This window comes from Pelodiscus sinensis, chromosome 6 (genome assembly GCF_049634645.1).
Source record: "Pelodiscus sinensis isolate JC-2024 chromosome 6, ASM4963464v1, whole genome shotgun sequence".
Lineage (NCBI taxonomy): Eukaryota > Metazoa > Chordata > Testudines > Trionychidae > Pelodiscus > Pelodiscus sinensis.
Window position 1 is genome coordinate 98195499 of NC_134716.1, and position 24488 is coordinate 98219986.

Here is a 24488-nt window from a genome sequence, read left to right on the forward strand (position 1 = left end):
TTTAATTTTACATCATTTTTGGACACTGTCTTATCACATGATGAAGGTCCAGACTCTCCATCTCACCTGAGTAGGAAGTGAGATTGCCCATTAGGGAGTCACTGGAAATTCCCTAATCCTGATCAAGCAGTAGCTATAGTTTACAACACTGGTGTAAGGTCCCCCAGCAGCCTTATACTTGTAGATAATTCATAGCAATTTTCCTTATTCCTAACATTACCACTCTCCCTCTTTACATCAGGGAAGCAGGAGTCAGCTTTGCTGATACCAGCACCACCACAGAGTTCTGCTATAAAGGAGAACCCTCTGCTGACCAGTCATGGCTAGTTTAAATCCACTTTGTAATCTGTTTATGTCTGTGTAATCTGTGTTTTATAATTTTGTGTCATGCGGTGCATGAATAACTCTTGGTTTTAGAAGAGAAGTCCCCCATTTAAAAGTAGCTACATTCTTAGGCAATGCTAGCACACCGTAATTTCAACTCTGCCTGCAAAATGACATTAAATGATAAACACAGAAAACTGTGTTTGTGATAGATGAAAGGAAAGTTGTGCTGGTCTAACCTAAACTATGGAAACTGTTACCTTAAAACTGAAAAAAATCCAAACTATAAAATGAAAACATTACAAAAAATATAGCATGTATAAGCACTTATGCTGAAAGCTGATGTATAATGTAAATATATATCCCAGTTTACATTGACTAACTGAATTTGCTTTTCTGCTAAAGATGACTGCATTTTAGGTTTACAGGTGTTGCTCATCTGGAGTGTACCTAAAAGATTAACATTGTTTGACCTTTGGCTACTGACTATGAAGTATCATCTTTCAAAGTGAACTAGTGTAGAAGATCACCTGTCTTTGGAAAGTGAACTCATGACATTGTGAGTACTAAATACTTATTAAAAAGGAAATAAGCACTTTTGTCAGTGTAACTTAGCACAGTAAGAATGAAACAATCTGCAACCAACTCTAAATGATTAAAGTAGCTGTCACAGAACTTGTGATGTAAAAAAAGACAAGACTGTGGATATTAATTTATTTAGTAATCAAACCATTTATATGTTCCGGGGATGTCAGGTCACTGAGTTGTTTTGCACTTTTGCAATCTGTTGTAGTATAACTCCTGGTCAACAATTTGGTGTTTAACTGGGGAAGAGAATCATGCAATAGTCTCTAAACCAGAAGACAGAGTCTGGAAATTTACCTCTGGGATCAGTCCTAAATTGGCAGATTCTCAATGCAACACTGGAAACTTGGATGTTAAAGGGGAAACAATCCTAGTGTTTACTAATATTTAATTAACATGCAGTGTCTTCTTAACTATCAACTGAGTCGGGGAATTATTTTTGTAAAGCATTGAGAAAGAGGAAGAAAGTAAAGAGGGTTTCAATTAAAAACATAGGTGATCTAATTTTGTTATGTCTGTTTTCTGAATGTCAAACTCTCCCCTCCCCCCATATACATTCAGGTCACATCAATAGTAACTGTAAATAAAAACTACTCTCTTTATAGTATAAAGAGCAAAAATCCAACTACAAGGGATTAATGCCAACTACAAGGAATGAAAAACTCAAATTCCACAACTAAAGCCCTGCAACTCTGCAGATATCTGCACCCATGGATATCTATGGACCGTTTTTGTAAATCGCAGATTGGATGCAGATACAAATTTTTGTGTCTAAGCAGGTTTTGTCCATAACCCACCATTGTGGTAGGAAAGTCTGTGTTCTTTTTCAGGTATAAAATGTGTCCTGAATTGTATAAATAAAAAGCAATGAAAAAACACCACTAAAAACTTTACACAAATTTTAGGTTATATTACATTACTGCATGTGTAACCTTTCCTCTTGACATTGCCTCCTTTTTTATTTCATTGAGCATTTATAGTAGAATGTACTATATTGATAAGTCTGGCTATAAACACAAGATAGTGAAGGGTATTAAACCTAGCTTCTAAATATATGCACCTAACTCTCGCCTTCCCTATCCCCAGAATATTCCCATTTAAGAACCAAACAGCTATGTGGGAAATAATTTTTAAAATGTCGAATAACTACTTTATTTCACATTTTTAGTCTGCAAGTGAAGCCAACTGATCTGTTTGGCTAGCAAGCCACAATTGCCAAGGCATCTATGACCACAGAAAGCAGCTATTTCACATACCACCAATGCATTTTTATTTTAAGTATTTCTTAAAAATAAATAAAAAAGAAATGCACTACAATCTGGAAGTAGCAATTAAATGAAACCATTTCACAGACTTGTCTGCAATCAAAGTTCACTCTAGATATGACACTGGGAATACCTAGATAATGGATGCCTCAAAACACTGTCCTGTGTCATTATTGTTCCATCACCTTTGCCCTGCTTCTTTCCCCTACTCTTTTGGTTTTCTTGCCAATCTATATCTTTTGTCCTGTACCTCAGCCTTTTTTCTCCGTCACTATTCAACCATAACTAACTATTTTGATGCTTACTCATCCCACTTGATTTAAAGCCTTATTATGATGTGTCTGTAGATTTGTTTCCAGCTCTAATATGTTCAGCTGTGACAAACCTGCATTTCACAATGCGTAGAACTACCCCCATGACACTTCAGTATGCTTCATTTAGTGTTGCATCTAGACAACATGCACAATGGTGCAGTCCCACATCCAGGAATCAACATTAATTGAATACCCAATAATAGTCTCTTTGTGTTCTAAATATCATTAGAATCTCTAAGCCAAAAATTGGCCAGACTACAGAAGTCAATAGTTCCAGTTGGTCTTCTGGTGGAACATTCGGATGTGCAGCATAGTTGCTTTTGATCTTTAACCTCATTACACTCCAGCAATAAGATTTAAAACCTGTCATTAGAGACAACATAAAATATAAAATGTATTACATCTTTCTTTAGGAAGAGTCTAATCACAATACTCTTTTGTTGTGGGCAACACTGTGAAATAATTAACTTCTGTCATGCACATACGCCTTTGGCTTGAAACAAATGACCAATTGCAATTCAAGTTCTCTTGATGCAGTCTCAATCAGTTTTACAGAGTGTTACATCAAACTTTCTGGGATACATTTGCAAATAGCCATGTAAAACTAGTTTAGAACACAAGCCCACTGGAAAACGCTATACAGTAAAACCTGCGCTATCCAGCACTTAACTATCTGGAAAACTTTAGAAACCAGCAAGTTTCCTACGGCAGTGTTGCCCAAATAGTGCAAGGGGTTCAGCAAAAAATTTACACTCCCCACGCCCCTTGAATAGCTCGTAGGCAGCTCCCATTGGAGCTTTGCTAGCGGGGCCAGGCTGCTGGTGGCACACGGCTCTGACTGCCCCACCACCACTCAGCCAACTCCCCACCCCTCGGGATGGCACCTGTCCCACGGGACCTCTGGTGCTGCACAGCCTGCTCCTCCTCCACGTGTGCACGGGTGGCCGGATCCAAGGCGCCGAGAAGCCCTCTCATACCCTGGCGTTTTTAAACTGCCGCTTTCATGGAACACGGCTCGGGGTCTGCTGCTTTTCCCCAGGGTGCACTCGGCCTTTGCTGCCCCCCCTACCTGGGGTGCTGCGGCCCCCCCACACACTGCTGCTCTCTCCCGCCCACGACCCTCCCCAGCCTGCTGCGGAAGTGGCAGAGTTTCGTCTGGTGGGGAAGGTCGGGGTTTCTACAACCCCACGCCCTGCCAGTGGGAAGCCTGACCTGGTGCTGCAGCTGTGCTGGGTTTCCCGCTGAATGGGGAGGAGGGGAGAGACTGAGCTCTCTCACCCTTCCGTTCCCCCCTTGCCCCGAGAAACAAGAGCGTGCTGTGCTTGGAGGCTTTCCCTGCTGCAGCAGGGAGCCAAGCCAGGTAAGCATCCCCCCTCATGCAGACCCCGGACTCAAATCCCCCTCACTCACTCCCCTCCCCCCGCCAAGACCCCTCATTCCCAGCATGCTCTGACACCCTGCCCCAAGACCCTTCCTGTACCCTCCCCTCTTGCCAGACACCCTGCCCCCAGTCCCTTCTTGCCCTCTCCCTCCTGGTCTGACACCCTACCCCAAGCTGGGCTGGGCAGCTGGGACCCTCAGGTAACCGGAATTTTTAGATAACCGGAACACGCTAATCCCCAAGCGTGCCGGATAACATAGGTTTTACTATATAACAAATATCTGCTCTCTTGGGACAATAATACTTTAGACAGATGAGAGATACATTGTTGTATGTAATTAACACGAGATGATATACCCAGTGTTGCTTAACTTAATTTTTGTTTTCTTCATTTAATCGTGGGGCTGGGGATGAGGGATTCAGTATAGGTTTCCCTAGCCCTCTCTCACCACAGCAGGTTGGGCCAGATGATAAGTACCTCTCCATGGCCACTGAAGCTCCAGAAGGCACAGCCAAAGGAGTGGTGCCCCCAGCTGGGGTTGGTCCAGGTTCATGTGCCCTCTGTGTTCCACAGCCAGATTGAGGAAGGGAGCAAACTGTGCACTTTCCCCTTGCTCCATGAGAAAGGGTAACAGTCATCAATGTTCCAAATGAATCCGGAGGGGGGGAGGAGGGAGGAGAAGGGGACTTTAACATCCTTAGTGTGAAAATAGTTTAAAGAGCAGTTATTTGGCTAATTGTGTATTCGATACAATTTGTACCAACTACACAATTAGTCGATAAGGGGGCCGCTCTGCAGAGCCACTGCAGGGGTAGCTCCCAGAGCCGGGACTGAGACGACTTGTGATGGCTCTGATTTTAAATGTAGTAAGAGCTGGGCGGTTCTCGCTACATTTAAGATACAGGGGTGCAGTGGTCCCAAATTGGCACAAGCAGGGACTGCTCGGTCCCAGCTCAGGCTGGGTCTAGCAGACCCTGTTCATGGTGGCCCAGGCTGGCCACGGGCAGGAGCTGCTTGGCGGCAGCAGTCCCATCCGCAGGGAGGCCGAGCTCTCCACTCGGACCCCCATGGTCAGAGGCTGCTCCTGGAGCAGCCTCCCCTATCCTCCCTCCTCCCCCGCTACCTCTGACAGAGGCAGTGGGGGCGGGAGGGGAAGAGGCAACACTATGGAGAGAGGATGTGTGTGTGGGGGAAGTGAGTAGTTGAGTACTCCACTCAACTACGCAATAAGCTTATACTTATCGGATAGTTGAATGGTCAACTACTCGCTTACATCCCTATTTCACAGCACTTTTTTCCTCTCCAGACTTCATATATCTTAATTTTCCCTTCTCATTTTCTATTTACAGTTTATGTCTTTACTTGCTCTTCTGCTTAATCTAGAATACTATGAAAGACATTTAAAAAATATCCTAAAATAGTTTGGTTATTGTCTATATTTTCTTATGGTCCCCTGTAAGCTACATTATTGCCTTCCTCCATCCAATTTTACTTTTCTTTATATTTTCTTTTCCCTCTGTTGTGTTCTCTCTCTAGACTCTTGCCTTTTATTAACTCTTTAAAAGGAATACCTGCAAGTGCTGACTAGTTTCCAAAGTGGAATAAATACCTAAGGCAAAACTAGTGCTCCGGAATAAATAATAGTGCTCAGGATGCAAATCTTTTACTATAAATTCCAATTATAAACACAGACAACAATACTGAGATTATGATCTGTGACTTCTCATTTTGAACACAATCATCATCTACAATCAGACAAAACATCACTATTGTGAAACTGCATTTCAAACAATTTACAGACAGCATTTCTTGAATGCATCAAAGCAGTATCAGAGTACTGCAGTAAAAAATATCACTAAATTGATGTTTGTTTGTTTTTTTTACAGGATTACAAAAAATTTAAATCACTCATTTTTCTTAGATTTAAGTCTTCAAACATCTAAAATGGATATCTTCTTTTATTACTACACTCTCGTACAGCCTCTCAATTATTCTGTTTTAATATCTCCCAAAGAATTTTTCTGTGCATGAAATATCAATACAGACTACAGTAATTACAGTAAATACGGACTACTGTAATTACTCATTTAACATGTGCCCACTTAACACATTTTCGCAATAGCATGATTTTTTTTTTAAGGGAACTTTTTCGAATAACACGACCGTCCCCGAAATAACACGAAGATAATCAAGTGGCGGACTACTTCGTGCGGTAGTATAACTTGATGAAAACAGTGGTAATACGCATGAGTGGATGAACACACGTGGTCACAGTGCTCCTCCGCTCACTCACATGTTTATCTTCGTGTTTTATCTCATATGACTCGCGTTGCTAGATATCTAATGTTGACAAAAAATTGACTTTGCCGCCACCACCACCTGAAATGCAACCCCCACATTTTCCATTATTTTTAATGGGAAAATTGACCTTGCATAGCACGTTTTCGCTTAGCACAAACATTTTCAGAAACGCATCTATAGTGTTAAATGAGGAATTACTGTATTTTCATGTCAATTAAAGCCTATTATTTATTTACATCCTGTTGCGTATATTAATACAATTACATCTTTAACATTTTGTGGAATGTTTTTACTTTGTTAGATTGCTATTAAGATAGCAAGTAGGAAAATATGAGTGTGCAAATTTCATAAAAGATAGGCCTTCAAATATTTATATAAAAGAAACTCTAAATTTAGAGTCTTTTTTTACAATAGTAAATTAAAGTTCAGTATGAAAATAAACTTCTACTACTAATCCATTTTTATAAACAGCTGCAAGAAATGATTGTCCACGCAAATACTGTGGCTGCCTACAGACTGTCTAGCACAGTCAAAAGTTAATTTACTTTCTCTACATCAGTCGCAGGTCAAGGGAAGATTCTGACAGCAATAAGATTACAGCAGCTAGAGGGTGCCTTGTTAACAAAATGATATCTAAATATACCATACTGGCTTGCAAGGAACAATGTCACCTTGAAATTAACTAAAGATTTGTATAAATTTATATAAGAAGAGAGGTCTTAGGTCCCTCTGATATAAAACTTTTATTCAGAAAGTGAAATTTTTTTATCCTATCTCCCGCTAAGTTGACCAGAGGACCTTTTTTATTTAATTGCAGAAGACTACGTATGACACTACTGGGCAATTTGGAGATGCATGTTTGTGAAACACTTAGAGGTAAGTTCTTACAAAAAGACAAATGAACCTCTTTAGCGAAACAAAATATTTAGCAACATGAACTAAAACTTTAAATATTGAAATCTCTCACATTTTTGTCACAAGACTCATGAAATCACCACAGGACTCAACCAAATATACTAAGACTGCTAAATAAAAGAATGCAGAAGTAAAGGCACCACACAGACTTCACTGGGGTTTAAACTAGGGATGTTAAGTATTCAATTAGCTAATCAAAATTTAACGGGATTTCTATTGACTATTCGATTAGCTATGAACGTACAAGGGGCCCAGGGGGTTCCACGTAGCGCTTCAATCTTTGAAATGCACAAAAGCCCATGCTGGGGCTCTTGTACATTTCAAAGCAAAAGTGCCAGTTGGAGCTTGGGGCCAGCTCCAGAGCCAGTCTCCCGCTGGCCCCATGCACCGCTTCTGCTTTGAAATGTACAAGAGCCCCAGGAGGGACTCATCTACATTTCAAAGTTGGAACACCACCACTGCACCCCTATCCCCTCCCACGGAGCTGGGGGGGAACCGGCTTTTAAGCTGCCCCCCTCCCCAGCACCACTTCTTCTTTCCTCCTTGCTGCCTCTTTCTGATAGAGGCAGTAAGGGGGAGAAGCAACTAGTCGACTAGTGTGTCGACTATCCAATAAGCTTTTACTTATCGGATAGTCGATTAGTCGCTTACATCCCTAGTTTAAACTTCCCTATAAAAGTATGCATGGCTTCTCAGGATTACAGTAAACATAGTTTTTCATTCCCACAACCTAGTTAATAATAGGAAAAGAATGATTTCTCCCCTCCCCACCACTGTTCCAAGAACAGTCACCCTAGAAGGCTTTGTCTAAACTTAAAAGCACAGCTGCAGCAGTGCTTTAAACTGAAAGTGTGGCCATGATGAGCACTGGGAGAGAGCTCCTAGCACTCTATGTAAACCACCTCCACAAGACGAATAGCTAACAGCACTGTAGCCTGGTTCACACAGCACAAGTTTAGAACAACATGGAAGTAATACCATACTAAATGCCTCATCTGTCGTGCAAATTTATGTATACAGTAACAGTATGACAAATCATTTTCAAACAATTTAGGACATAGCCAAAAATGTATATTTTGAAAACTTTAACCCTTGTCCTTCTCCCATATCTACTTAACACATGGAGGCGACGATCATAAGCTAAATTCCCTCTAAGGTATGTGATTGTATGGGCGCACGCAGACAATTGTAATCCCTCCCATCTCCTAAGCAGAGCTGCGCAGCAGTGTGCTGGTGGAAGCAAGTTAGCGGCAGCTGGTATTGGGCTTGGTGGGAGAGTGGAGGCTCAGTCAGGCAGCTCTCTGCTATCCCTGACTCCTGAGGGCTGGAGTTCGGGCTAAGGCCACATAGTAGCTGCCCAGCTGCTCCCAAGGTGGATTGCATGGTGGGCAGCTGTCGAAGCAGGAGCCGGGCTGCAGTGCAACTGCTCCTATGATTGGGACCAACGTTTGGCTGTCCCAGTGAGGACAGATGTACTCCAGCCCCAGTCCCAGAACAAGCCACACTGCAGCTCCGGCTCCAGCTCTGGAAGGAGCCAGGCAGCCACCACTTGGTCCTGGCCCCAGCTCCAACCCTTCCCCATCCCCAGTATGGGATGGGGAAAAGCTGCCTGCTGGTGACCATACGCTTCCCCTGGCAATGCATGTAGTTTATGAAAGGAACTCAGTTGTTCCTTATACCCTTTACTTCTTTGTGCAGGCACACCTTGGCACTCTAAATTTAGATCCCTCCCACCCTTTTTTATTTTAAAATTGTGACTCATGAGAAAAACTGAAAGCAAGAAAGCAATCAACCTAAGTATTAACATTCAGCAGCCCCTGACCCCACCCATATTATGGGAGCCCTTTTGACATCATAGCTTACTTCTGACTAAGGATATAAGCGATTAGTCAACTTCCTGATAAGCATAGGCTTATTAGGTAGTCGAGTCACTATTCAACTAGTTGCTTCCCCCATTCCCCTACGCCCCCTGCCTTTCAGTTTAAAAGGTGGTTCCCCCAGCACCATCTCCGTGGCGGGGGAGACAGAGGCGCAGTGGAAAAGGCATGAGCAGGGACTGAAGCAGTCTCACTCACCCTGGGTTCTGTGCTGCGCTTCTGCCTTTTAAATGCAATAAGGGCTGAAGGTGGCTCTTACTGCATTTAAAAGGCAGAAGTGCAGCCAGTATAGAGTGCTCTGACCCACCCCTTATCAACTAATCAAGTCAATTAGCTGATTAATCAAAATTTAACATCCCTACTTCTGACCCAAAGTAAGGTCCAGAGTGTAACTCTTAGAGAAACAATCTTGTTTTCCTCCTATTTGCTGGGCAGCACAGCTACCTTGATCCTTCTTCTGGCGGGATTGTATAGTTACAATCACAACCATTGAGTTTTACAGATATTAACAGACAGTCTCTGATACACAATGCAACCAAGGGTATCAACCTGGTTCACAGATAGCTCCACTGACTTGAGTATGACTATTCCTGGGAAAGAACAGTACTCCATGTGAGTACCCAGTAAGGGAGGGAGGGAAGAGTTTACCCCATCCCAACTGACATCAGTGAGATATTTACCCTTGACTTTAATGGGAGCAGGTTAAAGCACACAATGAAAGCGACAGTAAAAACGAAGAACCTTGGATCCCAGAATTGCACTGAGACTTTCTAAAGTATCTCACTCACTCTCTATTCCTCCAAATTTAAATAATCGCCGCTTCATTTAAATTTAAATGGCTGCCGCGCTGAGCCGATCAAATATTTGTCGGCTCAGCGCAGTAGTCTGGATGCTCCGTGGTCGACAGCAAAGGCATTTGTCGACTTCCTAGGTATGGGATGAGGCATACCTGGGAGGTCGACAAATGCCTTTGATGTCTACTGCGGATCGTCCAGAATACCATGCTGAGCTGACAAACAGCTGTTCGGCTCAGCGCAGAAGCCATTTAAATTTAAATGAAGCGACGACTATTTAAATCGCCGCTTCATTTTCCTATGCCGAGTAGTCTAATCTACATGCCTCTGTCGTCAGAGGCATGTAGTCTAGACGTACCCTAGGTGTCCAGTTTTGAACCAGACAGTCCGGTATTTGAGCTTTCTGTCCGGGAAACAAATTGAGAAAACATCCAGACATATAAATGTCCGGGATTTTCTAATTACGTACGTTTTATTGTCATCATGAGTATCAGTATGTAGCTGCGTACTGTTTGGCTGGTAGACACGCTCATGCTGCGTGAGTGTGTCTACCATCCAGGCAGTACGCAACTACGCAGTGGGGGGCTTGGGCTGAATTTCCGGGACAGGATTTGTCCATGCACGAGATGGGCAGCGCCCCGGGATCTGTGTGCACCTGGGCCAACCCCGCAACCCACCAGCCATCCCCCCCCCCACACACACACCTCCCCGGCAAGCCCCGCTTCCCCCAACCTTCTCCCAGCTAGCCATGCTCCCTGCTGGCCGGTTTCCCCCCCCGACTCCCCATCTACCCCAGCAGCCCTGCTCTCTGCCAGCCAGTTCCCCCCTTCCCAATCTCCTCCACTGGCCCCGCTCCTCCCCAGGCCGGTTCCTCCCCTGATCTGAGATCAAGTGTGTCCGGTATTTTTGTTGAAACCATCTGGCAACCATAGAGCCACTCCATGGAAGCAGGGATGGAACTGTAGTTCTCATGATCTAGTGCAGCGTCAGGACTTCTTTTATCGTGAACCTCCTGTACCCCGCTGGTGGTATACTACCTTCTCCCCAGAGCATGCCTTGTACGTGCCAACAGGATGAGAAAGACAGAAATGTCAGAAGTCAGAGTACTAAAGGAAGACTGGGTTGTGAGCATGTATTCAAATATTACCTAAGGAAAGAAATCTGGAAGATTTGGGATTGACAATCTCTGATCCAAAATAAAATGTAATCCTGAGACACAATGCTAATGGGAAGAAATATTCAATAATCTGTTGTCTAGATGTACAATGGAGAGTGTATCCTACACATTTATTAGTCTGAAAGGAGAGCCAGATTTAACTGAGGAAGAAGCCCATCTAGGGGAAGAGTCTGGGAGAGGGCTAGAAACAGAGGGAGTGGCTACTGAAAATGCTGCAGTATTTTCTTTTTATTTGACTTTATATTAAATACACATTTGAAGTCATGCACTTTGTTAATTATCCCTTGGTTTAGTACTCTTTCTTCCATAACATTTAAAAATGTATGTATTTGTTAATAATTTGGGTGCTACGGTGGCACAAATAAAAACAAGAGCACATAACTTCAATATTGGTGCACAAGACAAAACTCAGTCCACTCATGGACAGAAAATCTTAGAGGGAACACTGGTCACAAGACAGTACATAGATATTTATACAATTACAGGTATCACTTTGGTTTGCCTTTATTTCCAATAAAAATAGAAATTTTGGATACTCATCCACAGCCTGTTTTGTCTCATGCTGTGAAGATCCATAAAAAGCATCCCACAGAGGGAGGAAGCACTTAGATTCTCAAATGTTTTCGATCTAATATACAGAATTTTCATGTAAAGTTCTTTTGGGCCATACCAATTGCGAGACTAATTATAATTGGAAAATGACAGCTTCAGAGGCAACAGCTCCTATCAGTCACTGAAGCCAAGCACTATTCTAAAAACTGTCCTTTTGGCTTTTCTAATTACATATTGTCTGGAGTTGAAATTTGCAGGAGAAAACTGTGATTCCCCAGTTCACGGAGTAATAATGCCCAAATCCATCTACTTAAAGATTTTTCCCACTAAACGCTGCCTTCTTGTCTACAAGGATATTTAGGGTGACAAAAAGATGTAACTATATGGAAAGCAGTTACGGATAGGAAATTTAAATGGAAAACAATGAGATCTTCTGGTAAGATTTATCAGTCTGGGAAATGGTTCCTCCAAAAAAGTGATAGAAACCCCAATACCACAGTCATTTAAGATCTAGCATACAAGGAACACTAGAAAATAATGCATTTTTTTTTCTAATGAGCCTATCAGGAAAGTCAAATAGATAACATAAAAGGTATCCTACCATCACTACCATCTAACATCAAGGCCATGCATATGGTGTGATTTCATTTCCCCTGAAAGGTCTTTGGACTGTTGCCATATGGCTGTAGAATTCTAAGTTTTGGCTGCTGAATTTATGATTTTACTGAAGCTATAATAAGCTCAATGTTTTGTTTCCTCCATTTTCTGGGTCAGAATACAGCTACAGCTTTTTCCTTCTATGCAGTTTTCCTTCTATGGACAGTTTTCACCACATGGGGTAATGAATTACAGAATTAGAGCATCTTCACTCCTTAACTCCCCATAAAAGAGGAAGCCAAAAAAACAGGACAATAGCTCTCTGGTTCATCAGGACCAAGATGTGAGCCATGAGAAGGAAAATGGAAGTTGCAGGGCCAAGCCAATGGGCTGAAGGTCTTGGTCAGAGCTTTTTCTCACATACAATCTTGATTTTCTCAGCTGCAAAGGAAGATAGCTACTTAACCATCAGAAGAAAGTTGAGGATTAAAGTATATATGAAGTGTTTATTACAAACACTTTCTATAAACTCTCAAACAATGCCACATGGAAAGAAACAGAAGACAGGACTATGCAGCACTTTAAAGACTAACAAGACGATTTATAAGGTGATGAGCTTTCGTGGGCCAGACCCACTTCCTCAGATCAATTTGTGGAAGAAAATTGGCACGACCATACATACCAAAGTGATACAAACAAAAAAAGTGAACACATAAAATTGACAAAAATCAGACTTTAGAACAGAAGGGGGATGAAGAGGGAAGGTTAGTGTCTGTGAGGTAATGATATTAGGGGTGATAATTGGGGAAGCTATCTTTGTAATGGGTGAGATAATTAACATCTTTGTTAAGGCCCATACCTAAAATGTCAAATTTAAACATGAATTACAGTTCTGAGGCTTCTCTTTGAAGTCTGGAGTTAAAATCTCTTTGAAGCAATATGCATGTTTTAAGGTCATTAAGAGAATGGTCAGTCTGGTTAAAATGGCAAGCAACAGTTTTCCTGTAAGAATGCTTGTGATTCTCTCATAACTTCAACAAATATGTCCATAGTGCTAACCAAATCAGAGTTAAAAGGGGAGAGGAAGGACATCACTAAATGTATCCGCTATTCCTGCTATGTCTTCCACCAAAAGAATAATTGAAAAGGAATCTCTTCTGAAGAACAGTATTCTAATAATCATATTCAAATAAAAATAAAACCTCTGATGTCTCTTCTGCATTTCTGACAACAGATATTTCCAAAGTCTATGTCTATATTTGCATTAAGAAAGGTTTCCCACTGCTCACTGATGATGGCACATCTTCTCTAAGATGCTGTATGACAGTGGTCCCCAACCTTTAGAGGCTCCCGGGTGCCTGGGTGCGGGGCCACTGCCGCGCCGGGCACCCGGGGGGTTGGGCTACTCATGCGCCCGGTGCCTGGGGGCGGGGCCGTGCATTCTGGGGCGCGCCGGGGCGGGGATGCCCTTGCACCCGGCGCCGGCATGTGCCCCAGGGCCCGGAGTCCAGGCTCGTCGGTTAGCCATGTACGTGTTAAAAATGAGATGTGAAAACGTAAACATTAGTGATGTTGAAAAAAATATTTTTGTAAATGTGCAACTGCTGAATTTTTGAGTTGTAACATGTTCACATGGAAGGGGGCAGGCAAGAGCCATCTCCCCCCTTCCTGCCTCTGATAGAGAGGCAGCAGTGCAGGGAGAGGGGGCAGGCAGGAGCCGGTACACGCGGGAAGCCAACTTTCAAGCCAGCTTCCCATGAATACCAGTCCCCCCATCCCTTTTTGCTGCTTCTGTTAGAGAGGCACCAGCGTGGGAGTCAGGCAGCTCCACAGGAGCCGGTACACACTGGGAGCCAGACTGAAAACTGGCTTCCTGCGAGTACTAGCTCCCCCCACCCACTCCACGTGCTGCTGCCTCTGTCAGAGATGCTTACTGATTAGACTTTCATATCCCTACTATTCATTACAGCACACATAGCTGTCAAACTACAAAAAAATGTTAAAGAACAATCTGACATTGTGTAACATTGGATGTATGTTACTAGATGTTAAACATGAAATCGATTACTTTTGACACAGAAAGAAACTGCTTTGCACTCTGACATGAAATACATCATGAAAAAAAAAAAAAAAAAAAGAGTGCGCTTATTGTAATTTCCACTCCTAGAAATTTGGACTTGCATTACTAGTCAGAGTACTAACCTTCAAAATATTGATATAAGCCATTCTTATGTAGTCATGCCTATGTCCTCTATGTCAGCATATAAGCTCAAGTCATTTGCTGCTGGCCTATTTGGCTTGCCACTAACCAAAAAAATGTCATGAATGCACACTGATTCAGGAATTTAGCAACCATGTATAGGCAGGAAATACCAGCATAAGTCAGAAATTCGGTTGTTCATTCAATTCTTTTAAACCAAAAACGAATACTTGTCCTTTCTCCCTTCTCCTGATTCCACCTTGTGCTTTCAGTGATTAGTTCAACATTATTGAGAAGTTCAAATATAGCACATTTTGCAAAATATATAACTGCCTTCACACTATCTAACCCACTTCAACTGGAGATATAAATATCAATGTCATATACAGAATTCCTCATCAGATTATCTGAAAATGGCCCCAAGAATAATATGCAAATTCACAAAACACCCACACTGTCCTGTCCAAAACCAGAAGAGTATCAAGCTTCATTTTGAGAAGCTCCAGGGGGTAGCTAATTTAGTCTGTACAGGATTATTCCCCCTTCTCCCCTATTTATTTTGGGTCTGCACATCCTAAACTCAAAACTCCGGTCATCTGAAGAAGTGGGCTGTTCCCACGAAAACTCATGATACCATCTACGTGTGTTGTTAGTCTATAAAGTGCTACCAGACCAGTTTTTGTTTTCTAAATTCATTTTGAGAAAGTTATTGGAATATAGTGGAGTCCGGATTATCCGACTCCCAGTAATCTGACACTCCGCTTTATCCGACCCTGCAGCTCCTATGGACTTTGTCCCCAGGAGCTGCATGGTGGGATACAACGCGGGCGGGGAAAATGGCCCATCACTCTCTTGGAGCAGCTGCTGCTGCTCCTGGCCGGGACAACGGGACAGCGAATGGGGCCATTCTCCCGCCCCGTGCTCTGGAGCCGCTGATGGGGCTCTTGCCAGGGCCACGTCTTCCCCGGAAGTAGCGCATCAGCTGCTCCTAGAGAGCACTGGGACAGCTACTGCTGCTGCCGCCGGGCCGCTTCTTCCCCGGCAGCAGTTCCCATCATCTGACATATTCGGTAATCGGACCATGTGTCGGTCCTGTTTACGTCGGATGATAGGGACTCTACTGTACATTTTTTCACTCTCTGATTTATAAATATGGGGGAAGTGGTAGATATGGCACATCTAGACTCTATTAAAATATTTGATGCAGTCTAGCACAGTGTTTCCCAAATAGTGCTCTGTGGAACCCCACGGTTCCACGAAGCGATAGTAAGGGTTCTGCAAGAACTTGGAACTCTTCCCCCAATAAAGAGATAGTTACCGCTTTATTTATTTTTTTGCTTGACCAATTTTCCTGGCTGGGGTTCCTCGAAATTCTAAAGGGGTTCCTTAGCCAAAAAAAGTTGGGAAATACAGGTCTAGCATGACCTTGTTATAAACAAACTAGAAAAGTACAACTTACATGGAGCTGCTATACGGTGTGTGCATAACTAGCTGGATTTCCATACCCAGAGAGTAATCACTGATGGTTCACAGTCATGCTGGAAGGGCATAACAAATGGGATGCCACATGGATCAGTTCTGGGACTGGTTCTGTTCAATATCTTCATCAACAATCTAAATAATTCCATAGAAAGCATGCTTATAAAGTTTAATGATGATATCCAGCCAGGAGGGGGTTGCAAATGCTGTGGAAGATAGGACTGTATTTAGGGATGTGAAAGGATAACCAATTAACTGGTAAGCATCACCCTTAATGATGCTTACCAGTTCTGGTTATCTATTAATCAGCAGGGGCTGGAGCAGCTCCCTGCCTGCTGCAGTCAGGTGGGTGCTCCAGCTGAATGGCAGGACTTCAGCCAACAGGGCACTAGGCTGGAGCAGTCTCTGCTTGGGTTGGAGCAGGCTTCCACCCACATCCCTTTTAATCAGTTATCCATCATATTCTGTTAAACATCACAGGATTTTACATGCCTAACTGTAATTCAAAATGACCTGGACAAACTGGAGAAATTCTCTCAGGTAAATAGAATGAAATTCAGTAATGACAAATGCAAAGTACTCCACTTGGTAAAGGAAATCAATCAGTTTCAAACATACAAAATGGGAAATGACTGTCTAATGCAGTGTTTCCCAATTGGTGCTCTGGGGAACCCTGGGGTTCCGCAGAGCAAAACTAGGGGTTCCGCGAGGTGCCGGCACTCCCCCGCCCCCTCTGAAAAAAAGAGAGAGAGCGCCGGCTAGCCAGCAGAGGCATGGGCGGCGAGTTGTGTGGTCTCGTGGTGCTCATGCTCCAGCAATATTTGGAGCTAGAGCTGGAGCTGGAGCAGGTCCTGACTCACCCCCCCCCCCCCCCGCATGTCCTCCCACCCCAGCCCCAGAGCGTCTCTCCCCTGTCCTGGTCCCGTCCCTGCCATGCGCAACCTTCACTGAGCTCCCCCTTGCTGGCTGCTGCTGCCCTGCGCAGCGTGCTCAAACCAGTAGGTGGGGTGACGCTCAGACGTGACGTAATGTCACGGCCCGGGATTTTAAACCTGCTGGGCGCTGTGTTGCGCCATATGGCTGAGTTGCGGGATTGGAGTCCGGGGACAGAGCACAGACTCCGGCCCCACAAAGTGGAAGGCAGAAGGTATGGGAGAGGGAGGGAAGGGGCTTGTGCAGAGGAAAAGGGAAAGGGAAAGGGTTGAGACAGGTATAAGGGCGGGGGATAGCAAGTGATGGAGAGGAGGGGAACAGAGCATATGAGGCCTCACGGAAGGGAGGTGGAGGGGTGTCTCGGGGAAGGAATGTGATTTTCATGAATTGGTGGGTCCCTCTCTCCTCCCCCCCCCCTTTTTTTTTGCTTGACAAACCTAGGGGTTCCTTGAAATTCTGAAAAGCTGAAAAGGGTTCCTCGGCCAAATAAAATTGGGAAACACTGGTCTAATGAGTCCTGCGGAAAGCATAGGGGTCACAGCAGACAAGCTAAACATGAGTCAACAGTGTGACACTGTTGCAAAAAAAGCAATCATCCTGGGCTGTGTCCAGACTCAGGGGTTTTTTCGAAAAAAGTAGCCTTTTTTTGAAAAAACTTCACCTGCGTCTAGACTGCAGCCGCGTTCTTTCGAAATTAAATCGAAAGAACGCGGCTTTTCTTTCGACGGCGGTAAACCTCATTGCACGAGGAAGAACGCCTTCTTTCGAAAGTTCCTCTTTCGAAAGAAGGCGTTCTTGAATGTAAATAGGGCTTCTTCGAAAGAGAGCATCCAGACTCACTGGGTGCTTTCTTTCGAAAAAGCAAGCCGCTTTTTCGAAAGTTCCGCGTGCAGTCTAGACGCTCTCTTTCGAAAGAGGTTTGCAGTCTAGACATAGCCTTGGGATGTATGAACAGGAGAGTTGTGAGCAAGACACAAGAAGTAATCCTTCCACTCTATACTTATTAGGCCTCAGCAGGAAAACTTTGTCCAGTTCTGGGTACCTCATTTCAGGAAAGATGTGGACAAACTGGAGACAGTCCAGAGAAGAGCAACAAAAATATTAAGCGGGGTAGAAAACATGGCCTGTGAGGAAAGATTAAAACAATTGGGTTTGTTTACTCTGGAAAAGAGAAGATTGAGGGGGGACGTGATAACAGCCTTTAAGTACCTAGAAAGCTGTTACAAAGAGGAGGATGAAAAATTATTCTCCTTAATCTCTGAGCCCTGGTCTACAAAGGGAAAAACACTAGGGCTACATCTACACTGGCATGATTTTGCGCAAGAACTCTTTTGCAGAAGAGTTCTTGTGCAAAAACTCTTCCAGAAGAGAGCGTCTACACTGGCATGTGCCTTTGCGCAAGAGATGTGCTTTTGCGCAAGAGCATCCTTGTTAGTGTAGACGCTCTCTTGCACAAGAAATTCATGTTGCCTGTCTACACTGGTCTCTTGCGCAAGAACAGTTGTGCAAGAGGGCTTATTCCTGAGCAGGTACATCATAGATCTTGCGCAAGCAGCACTGATTTCATACATTAGAACGTCAGTGTTCTTGTGCAAGAACTCGCAGCCAGTGTAGATCACGCCAATGTAGACACAGCGTAGGGCTTTATTTTGAAATCACCCACCTTAGATAGAATTTATAAGCAGTGTCCACAATACCAAGCCCATTAAAATAACGAGCTCCTTATTTCAAAATCTGTACTCTTGCTTTTCTTAGCAAATAATGCTAATTTCAAAGTAGTTATTTTGAAATGGTGTTAATGTGGATACACCAGTGCAGCTATTTAAAAAGAATTACTCTCCAGAGTAATTCAAACTAATTACTCCCTAGTACTTCTGGGTCTCTAAGCTGAGGTAGAATGTCCACATTAACGGAGTCTGCCTCAGACTAATTTCGAGGCTTCCCTGCAGAGGAGACATGCTATTTAAATTTTTTAAAACCTGGAGTTATTACGTCAAATTTAGTTATTTCAAAATAGTTTCCTAGTGTAGACATGGCATGAGGATAGGACAAGAAGCAATGGGTTTAAATTGCAGCAAGGGAAGTTTAGCTTGGACATCATGAAAAACTTACTGTCAGGGTAGTTAAACAGTGGAATAAATTGCCTGGGGTGCTTGTGGAATCTCCATGATTGGCGAGTCCGGAGTAGGTAAACAATCACCCATCAGGGATGGTTTAGATGGCGTTTGGTTCTTCCATAAGTACAGGGGACTGGACTTCATGACCGCTCAAGTTTCCTTACAGTTCTAGTATTCTATGATTCTATAATTCATGTGCACAAGATTGTAAGATTCATTTAGACCACTGCAAATGAGCCTGATGCTTGAAGTTATTCATTCTAATTCTAGACAATATCAATTCAAAGTATCAGAGAAATTCTCTTTTTATAATTTAGACAAATTAGTTGCTGTTGTACTAATAGTATAGACCAAATACTATTTTAAACTTGGGTAAGTGAAAGCATTACACTGCTACAAGATGAAGCTAGTCACATAAATGCCTGCATAACTTACAATTTTAGACAATTGTTCAGGGACCTCGAGAAGAAATCTGACTTTCACTGGAATCGCAGTGGCCCTAGTTAAGCCCAGAAGAACACTTTTTTCAAACAAGGATATACCCATTTCTTACCAAAAGTGCCATGACAAGGTCTCAGCTTAAATTCTCATCCAAAAGAGATCCCCAAACAATGAACTGCAAGATATTCATAATTATCTGCCAGTGAAAGATGAAAGGTGACATCAACCTTTCTAGGAACAAAATCCATTGTTTCAGAGTTCTCCTAAGTATGTACTTTATAGAGGAACCGGCATCATGGTATCTGAATGCTTTACCAACTAGTTATTCCATAACAGGATATTAAGCTATCCTATGTGACATTCCCTACAGAAAACACATTCTCTGACTCAGCCAACTCTGAAGGGCAGCGTTAAATTGATGACCCAAAATATAGCAGGCAAGTCACTTATTACCACATGAGCTTCAAACAACATTACTACCTTCAAAAAATTTAAGTGCAACTTAAATCCTTTATGTTTAAGGTTACAAAATCAAATCGGTTGTTCTTCTGTAAGTAAAAGCCACCAGAAAAACAGAAGAATTGAATACTGTATTAAGAGCAGAGAAGATTATTGATAATCTAAAGGTAATGACAATTCATAATTCTATAGGGAACATCAATGTAAATTATTTTTATATATGAAGTTATTAACAAGAAAACTAAGGCAACAGGCAGGCTGAGGGGAATGAAGTAACTTTTGAAACCTGAGGCTCTGAAGTTTTTGGCAAATCCTGTTACATTACTTCCATATCAAATTAAAAGGCAAAAGTTGCATCCACCTACAAGACAGAAAATTATTTACATAAATAGCACATGAAGTGTGAAATTCCTATCATCTCCTCTTGGGAGAGAGGAAGCAAAACCAAAAATTAGTTTAGTTATATTCTGCAGATTTTTCTTCAAAGTCTCTAAAGATTGTATCAGAAAATGATTTCAATACAAGTCATCAAGAAGACTGAGGTCTATGCAAACTATTATTTTGTTAAAAGCTGCAAAGGTTAAGAATTGAGTTATAACATCTTAAAATCAACTGCCTTATGAGTGTGCACTGATGCTATCATTGTAACACTGAAGTGGTCTCAAAGGTGGATTTGTGTCAAAATATCAGGACCCTGAAAGTTGCTGGTCCACCTAGGCAGAGCACATCGAATGCAGTGGCTGTTAAATTCCTATAGCTAAGATATTTTGGATAGAATTATTTGAGTGGCATTTGACCACAATGCTATAATATTTCAATTCAGAAATACTATTTTAAGGACGTTTCACCATGTTATACCCACACACACTATATAAAAAGAGAAGATTGGTTAAAACAGCAGAACAACATTTTCCCAACTGCCACTACTGAAGTGTAGGTTCTTCCAGCCATGGCTGGATGGGAGATTCTGGTTCAGAGGATTCTTTTAACTGTTAGCCACAAAAGGGAAAACTGAATGTACCAAGTAAAACATTTGGGGATTCTGTTCATAGATGCATTTTTCACAAATCTCCTACAATGCTTTGGACCTTTGCAAAATTTAGTAAAACCTGAGTTTGAGAACTAAATTTTCCTCAAACCTCCTACAATGTTGTCAGCCATGTCCTCATGGATATAAGGCGAAGGGAATCACAGGGATAAATCATGCATCAATGAAATGTGCCACATATAAAATAAAAAATAAGACATTCAAAAGTTTAACAAATGGGAGAGGAGGACACAATGAAGACACTCCTTGCCTGGATCATTTGGTCTAGAGCAGGCCCTGTTTCCAGCATCACTTTTCTGAGCTCCTGAGGAATCTTGATGCAATTTATTCCAGTAACCTTGCAAATGTATTCTACTTTCCTCTTATTGTTCTTAACTGCCATTTGACTTAAATACATTCAAATTGAAGGATTTAAAAAACAAAACAACCCTCAGTACAGGAAATAGTCTCTACTGTACTTGGTATCTCTGAAGCTAGATACTCCCATTTCAATGCATTTGTAAAGAATTATGGGGGCCCTGAAATTTCTGTGATGCTTTGTTAAGTGATAATACAAGAGTGCAGGTTCAGGCTGAACTCAATGTCGTTTCTGAGTGTTTAAACTCAACCTTAAGATCATTCAGAGTCAGACCCCAATACTCCAATTCATCGTGTATCAGTCAATTTCTATAGCCCATGCAGAGCCCCAGAAAGTTAACGTGCACACAGCAATCCATACCCATGCAATAAACTATTTTCTGTAAAACATTTCTTTGCTTATGAGACTCCTCACACCACAGTAACTGAATGCCTCACATCCACAAAACACCCTATGAGGTAAGGAAGTATATTTTTGCAGATGGGAGACTAAGAAACAAAGACCAAATGATTTGCCCAGGGTTACATACAGTAAGTTACAGGCAGAGCAGAGAGTTGAACCTGGGCCAGTTCACTATCCACCATCCTTTTTTTTTCTTAAATATAAGCAAAAGGCCATTTTGCTTAGTTTAAAACAAATAAGTATTTAATATTTTTAAAATAGCCTTTTTAGTGTTATCTACATTTTAGAGTCTCTTGCAACATGCAATTTTAACTTGTTTCACCTATTAGTAAGTCCAGTTCATATTAACAGATTCTAAAGAATTTTGCAACAGATACAAGAACCATTTCACAGAGTGTTGAATTACTGTCACCTCAAGGAGCACAACAAGAAAAGGACAACCACAGCAGCTTTATATTTTTGGGATACATCTGGGGAGGAACCTCCTTTTGCAGCGATCCACATGGATCTCATTTTCTCTCCCGGAAGAAGGAAAAAGGGCACCAAGATAAGAAACTTAAGTCTGATGTAGGGAAGACAAAGGCTAACAAGTTAACAGTTAAGCATTACCTTAAATGGGTAATGTTTATCGATTCCAGTTAACCAGTATGGGTTGGAGAAGCTCTCCACCTGTCCCAGGCAGGGAGCTACTCCAAAACTGTGGGGCCCACCACAGGTTCCAGATGGCTGGTGGGAGCAGCCCCAGCCCGGCTTTCCCCCAGGAATGGGAGCATCAGGGGCTGTCAGCCCTGCTTCCAGACAGCCAGCTGCAGAGCCCACAGCAAAGCCTCCCGGGGAGCGGGGCCAACAGTTCCACTCCTGGGGAGGGGCTTCGCTTTGGGCAGTAAAAAGCTTATTTAAGCTTTATATTGTGGAGCACCGCAGTGTATACCCATGCAACCACTAGGATTTGTAGGAGTTACATTGTTACCTTTTTTAACAAATTTTTATAACTCTAGTCTAAGGGTGATTATACATCTCAGGCCTGATCTTTAGACCAGTGGTTCTCAATCTTTCCAGATTATTGTTTCCCCTGACTTGTCCTGCATATCCCAACTTTTATCTCATTTTAAAACAAACATACCTTAGTTGCTTACAAAACCAGACATAAAAATACTAGTGTCATAACACACAATCACAAAAAAACAAACAAAAAAACTTCCTCATTTTACCATATAATTATAAAATAAATTGACAGTAATAGAAATATTGTGCTTATGTTTCAGTGTGATACATGAGCCTGTTTTCCATTTGTGAGCCTTACCTGAAACCCAAGTTCTGCTACCCAGAGTTGAAACAAATAACTTAGCTTTCTATGGTGTGGGACCCGGTGCAGTTATTCTGCTTCCAGTCTCTGTTTTAAGAAACACTGACCTAGATTAACTGAATATGCCCTGGAAGGCCTCTGCATATCCCAAAGAAACATGTACCCTGGTTGAGAACCTAAGGCCTCTAGCTTTATAAAGAGTAACACAAGTTTTACAAAGCCTTTGAGACATTTTGTAACTATTAAATAACAGTTGATGGGGAAGTGCTCTTGTGAACAGTCACTATATTTAAACTGTAACCAGAAAGGTGGTGATAAAGCTAATAGAGGTGTAAGTGAGTAGTCGAGTGGGGGTACTCTTAAAGAGGTAGCAGGGGAAAGAAGGGCAAACAGGACCTGGTGGAGGAAGCAAACTCTGCAGTGCCTCCTGTCCCACCCTCGCTGCCTCTGGGGGCAACAGGCAGGGGGGATAGGAGAGGCTGCTGTAAAGCAGCCTCTGCCCATGGCGGGAGATGAGAACAGGGGCTGCTGGACCTGGCGTGGTGTGAACAGTCCTGGCTCGCACCAGTCCGGGACCGCTGCAACTTTGCATTTTAAATTTAGTAAGAGGTGCCTCTTACTACATTTAAAACGCAGAGCTACAGCGGTCCAGAGCAGTATTGGCTCACACCAGCTCTGGGAGCTACCCCCACAGCGGCTCTGCAGAGCAGCTCTCTTATTGACTGTGTCTACTACAGAATTAGCCAGATATCCTTAGAAACTACAGCACAGCAGTTGGGCTGGGACTCCTAGCACGGGGGCGGAAAAAGAAACACCACTAGATCTTCCTCACACCCGCTCATCGCCAAGCACCCATCGCCCTCGGACACTGGGCACCCGTATTTTTCAGCAGCGCTGAGCGAGCCCAGCGGGCCGGGTGCCCGGTCCGGGTAAGCTTGGACTGCGGCGACACAAGCCCCTGCAGGGGCCCGGGCATGGAGGTAGAACGTTGCCCTCCCCCCAGAGGGAAGGCCCCGGGAACCGCTCCTCGCACGGAGGCTGCGAGCGCGGCCCACACGGAGGCTCCCCCCGGGGATGCCCGCTCTCCCCGGCGGGGATGGGGCCGGAACCACGCGTGTTATCCCGCCCCCGAAAACTGCCGCCCCGTTGACAACAACAGGCCGCAGGGCCCGCGCCGAGCTCGTCACCGCCCGCTCCCGGGCCGGGAAGGGTGCCCAGGGTTCTCGTTACCTGGCCGGAGTGAGGCAGGCAGCGAACGCGCCTCTACCCATCGCAAGGTGCCTCCGAGCCGCTGACATTGACAACGCCGCCGCCATGGTGGTAGTGCCAGAACCGCTGGGGAACGGCGGCCTCACAGGGACAAAACTCCTCCGCCCAGAGAGGAAACGCGAAGGCAGCAAGCGAAGGACGTGGGGAGAGAGAGGAGCAACGGGGGCGTGGCGGGATGCGGAAGGGGCAGGGAGTTCGGGCGGGGGGCGACTTGGATCCTTCCGATTTTTAACATCAGCACTCCCCCTAAATTGTAAAATGCAGAAGTCCAAGCATTCTTGGTGCATCAAAGAATCTTACATCCTGACATAATGTGGTGAAAATGCACTGCAAATTGTTGCAAGTTGGCACCTAGGAATTTTTGGCCCTGTCCCTTCCCTAGCAATATGTATA

The 24488-nt window shown here is 43.4% G+C and overlaps 1 protein-coding gene across 1 annotated transcript in view; it reads right to left on the reverse strand.

Moving 5' to 3' along the window:
- NDUFS4 (NADH:ubiquinone oxidoreductase subunit S4) overlaps positions 1-24251 on the reverse strand; it is a 68387-nt gene extending 44136 nt beyond the window's left edge. Inside the window, exon 1 of the mRNA XM_006139537.4 lies at positions 24057-24251. Within this exon, the coding sequence (XP_006139599.1) occupies positions 24057-24142 (86 nt within the window). The 5' untranslated portion in view covers positions 24143-24251. The remainder of the gene's footprint in view (positions 1-24056) is intronic.
- Positions 24252-24488: the final 237 nt, after the last annotated feature.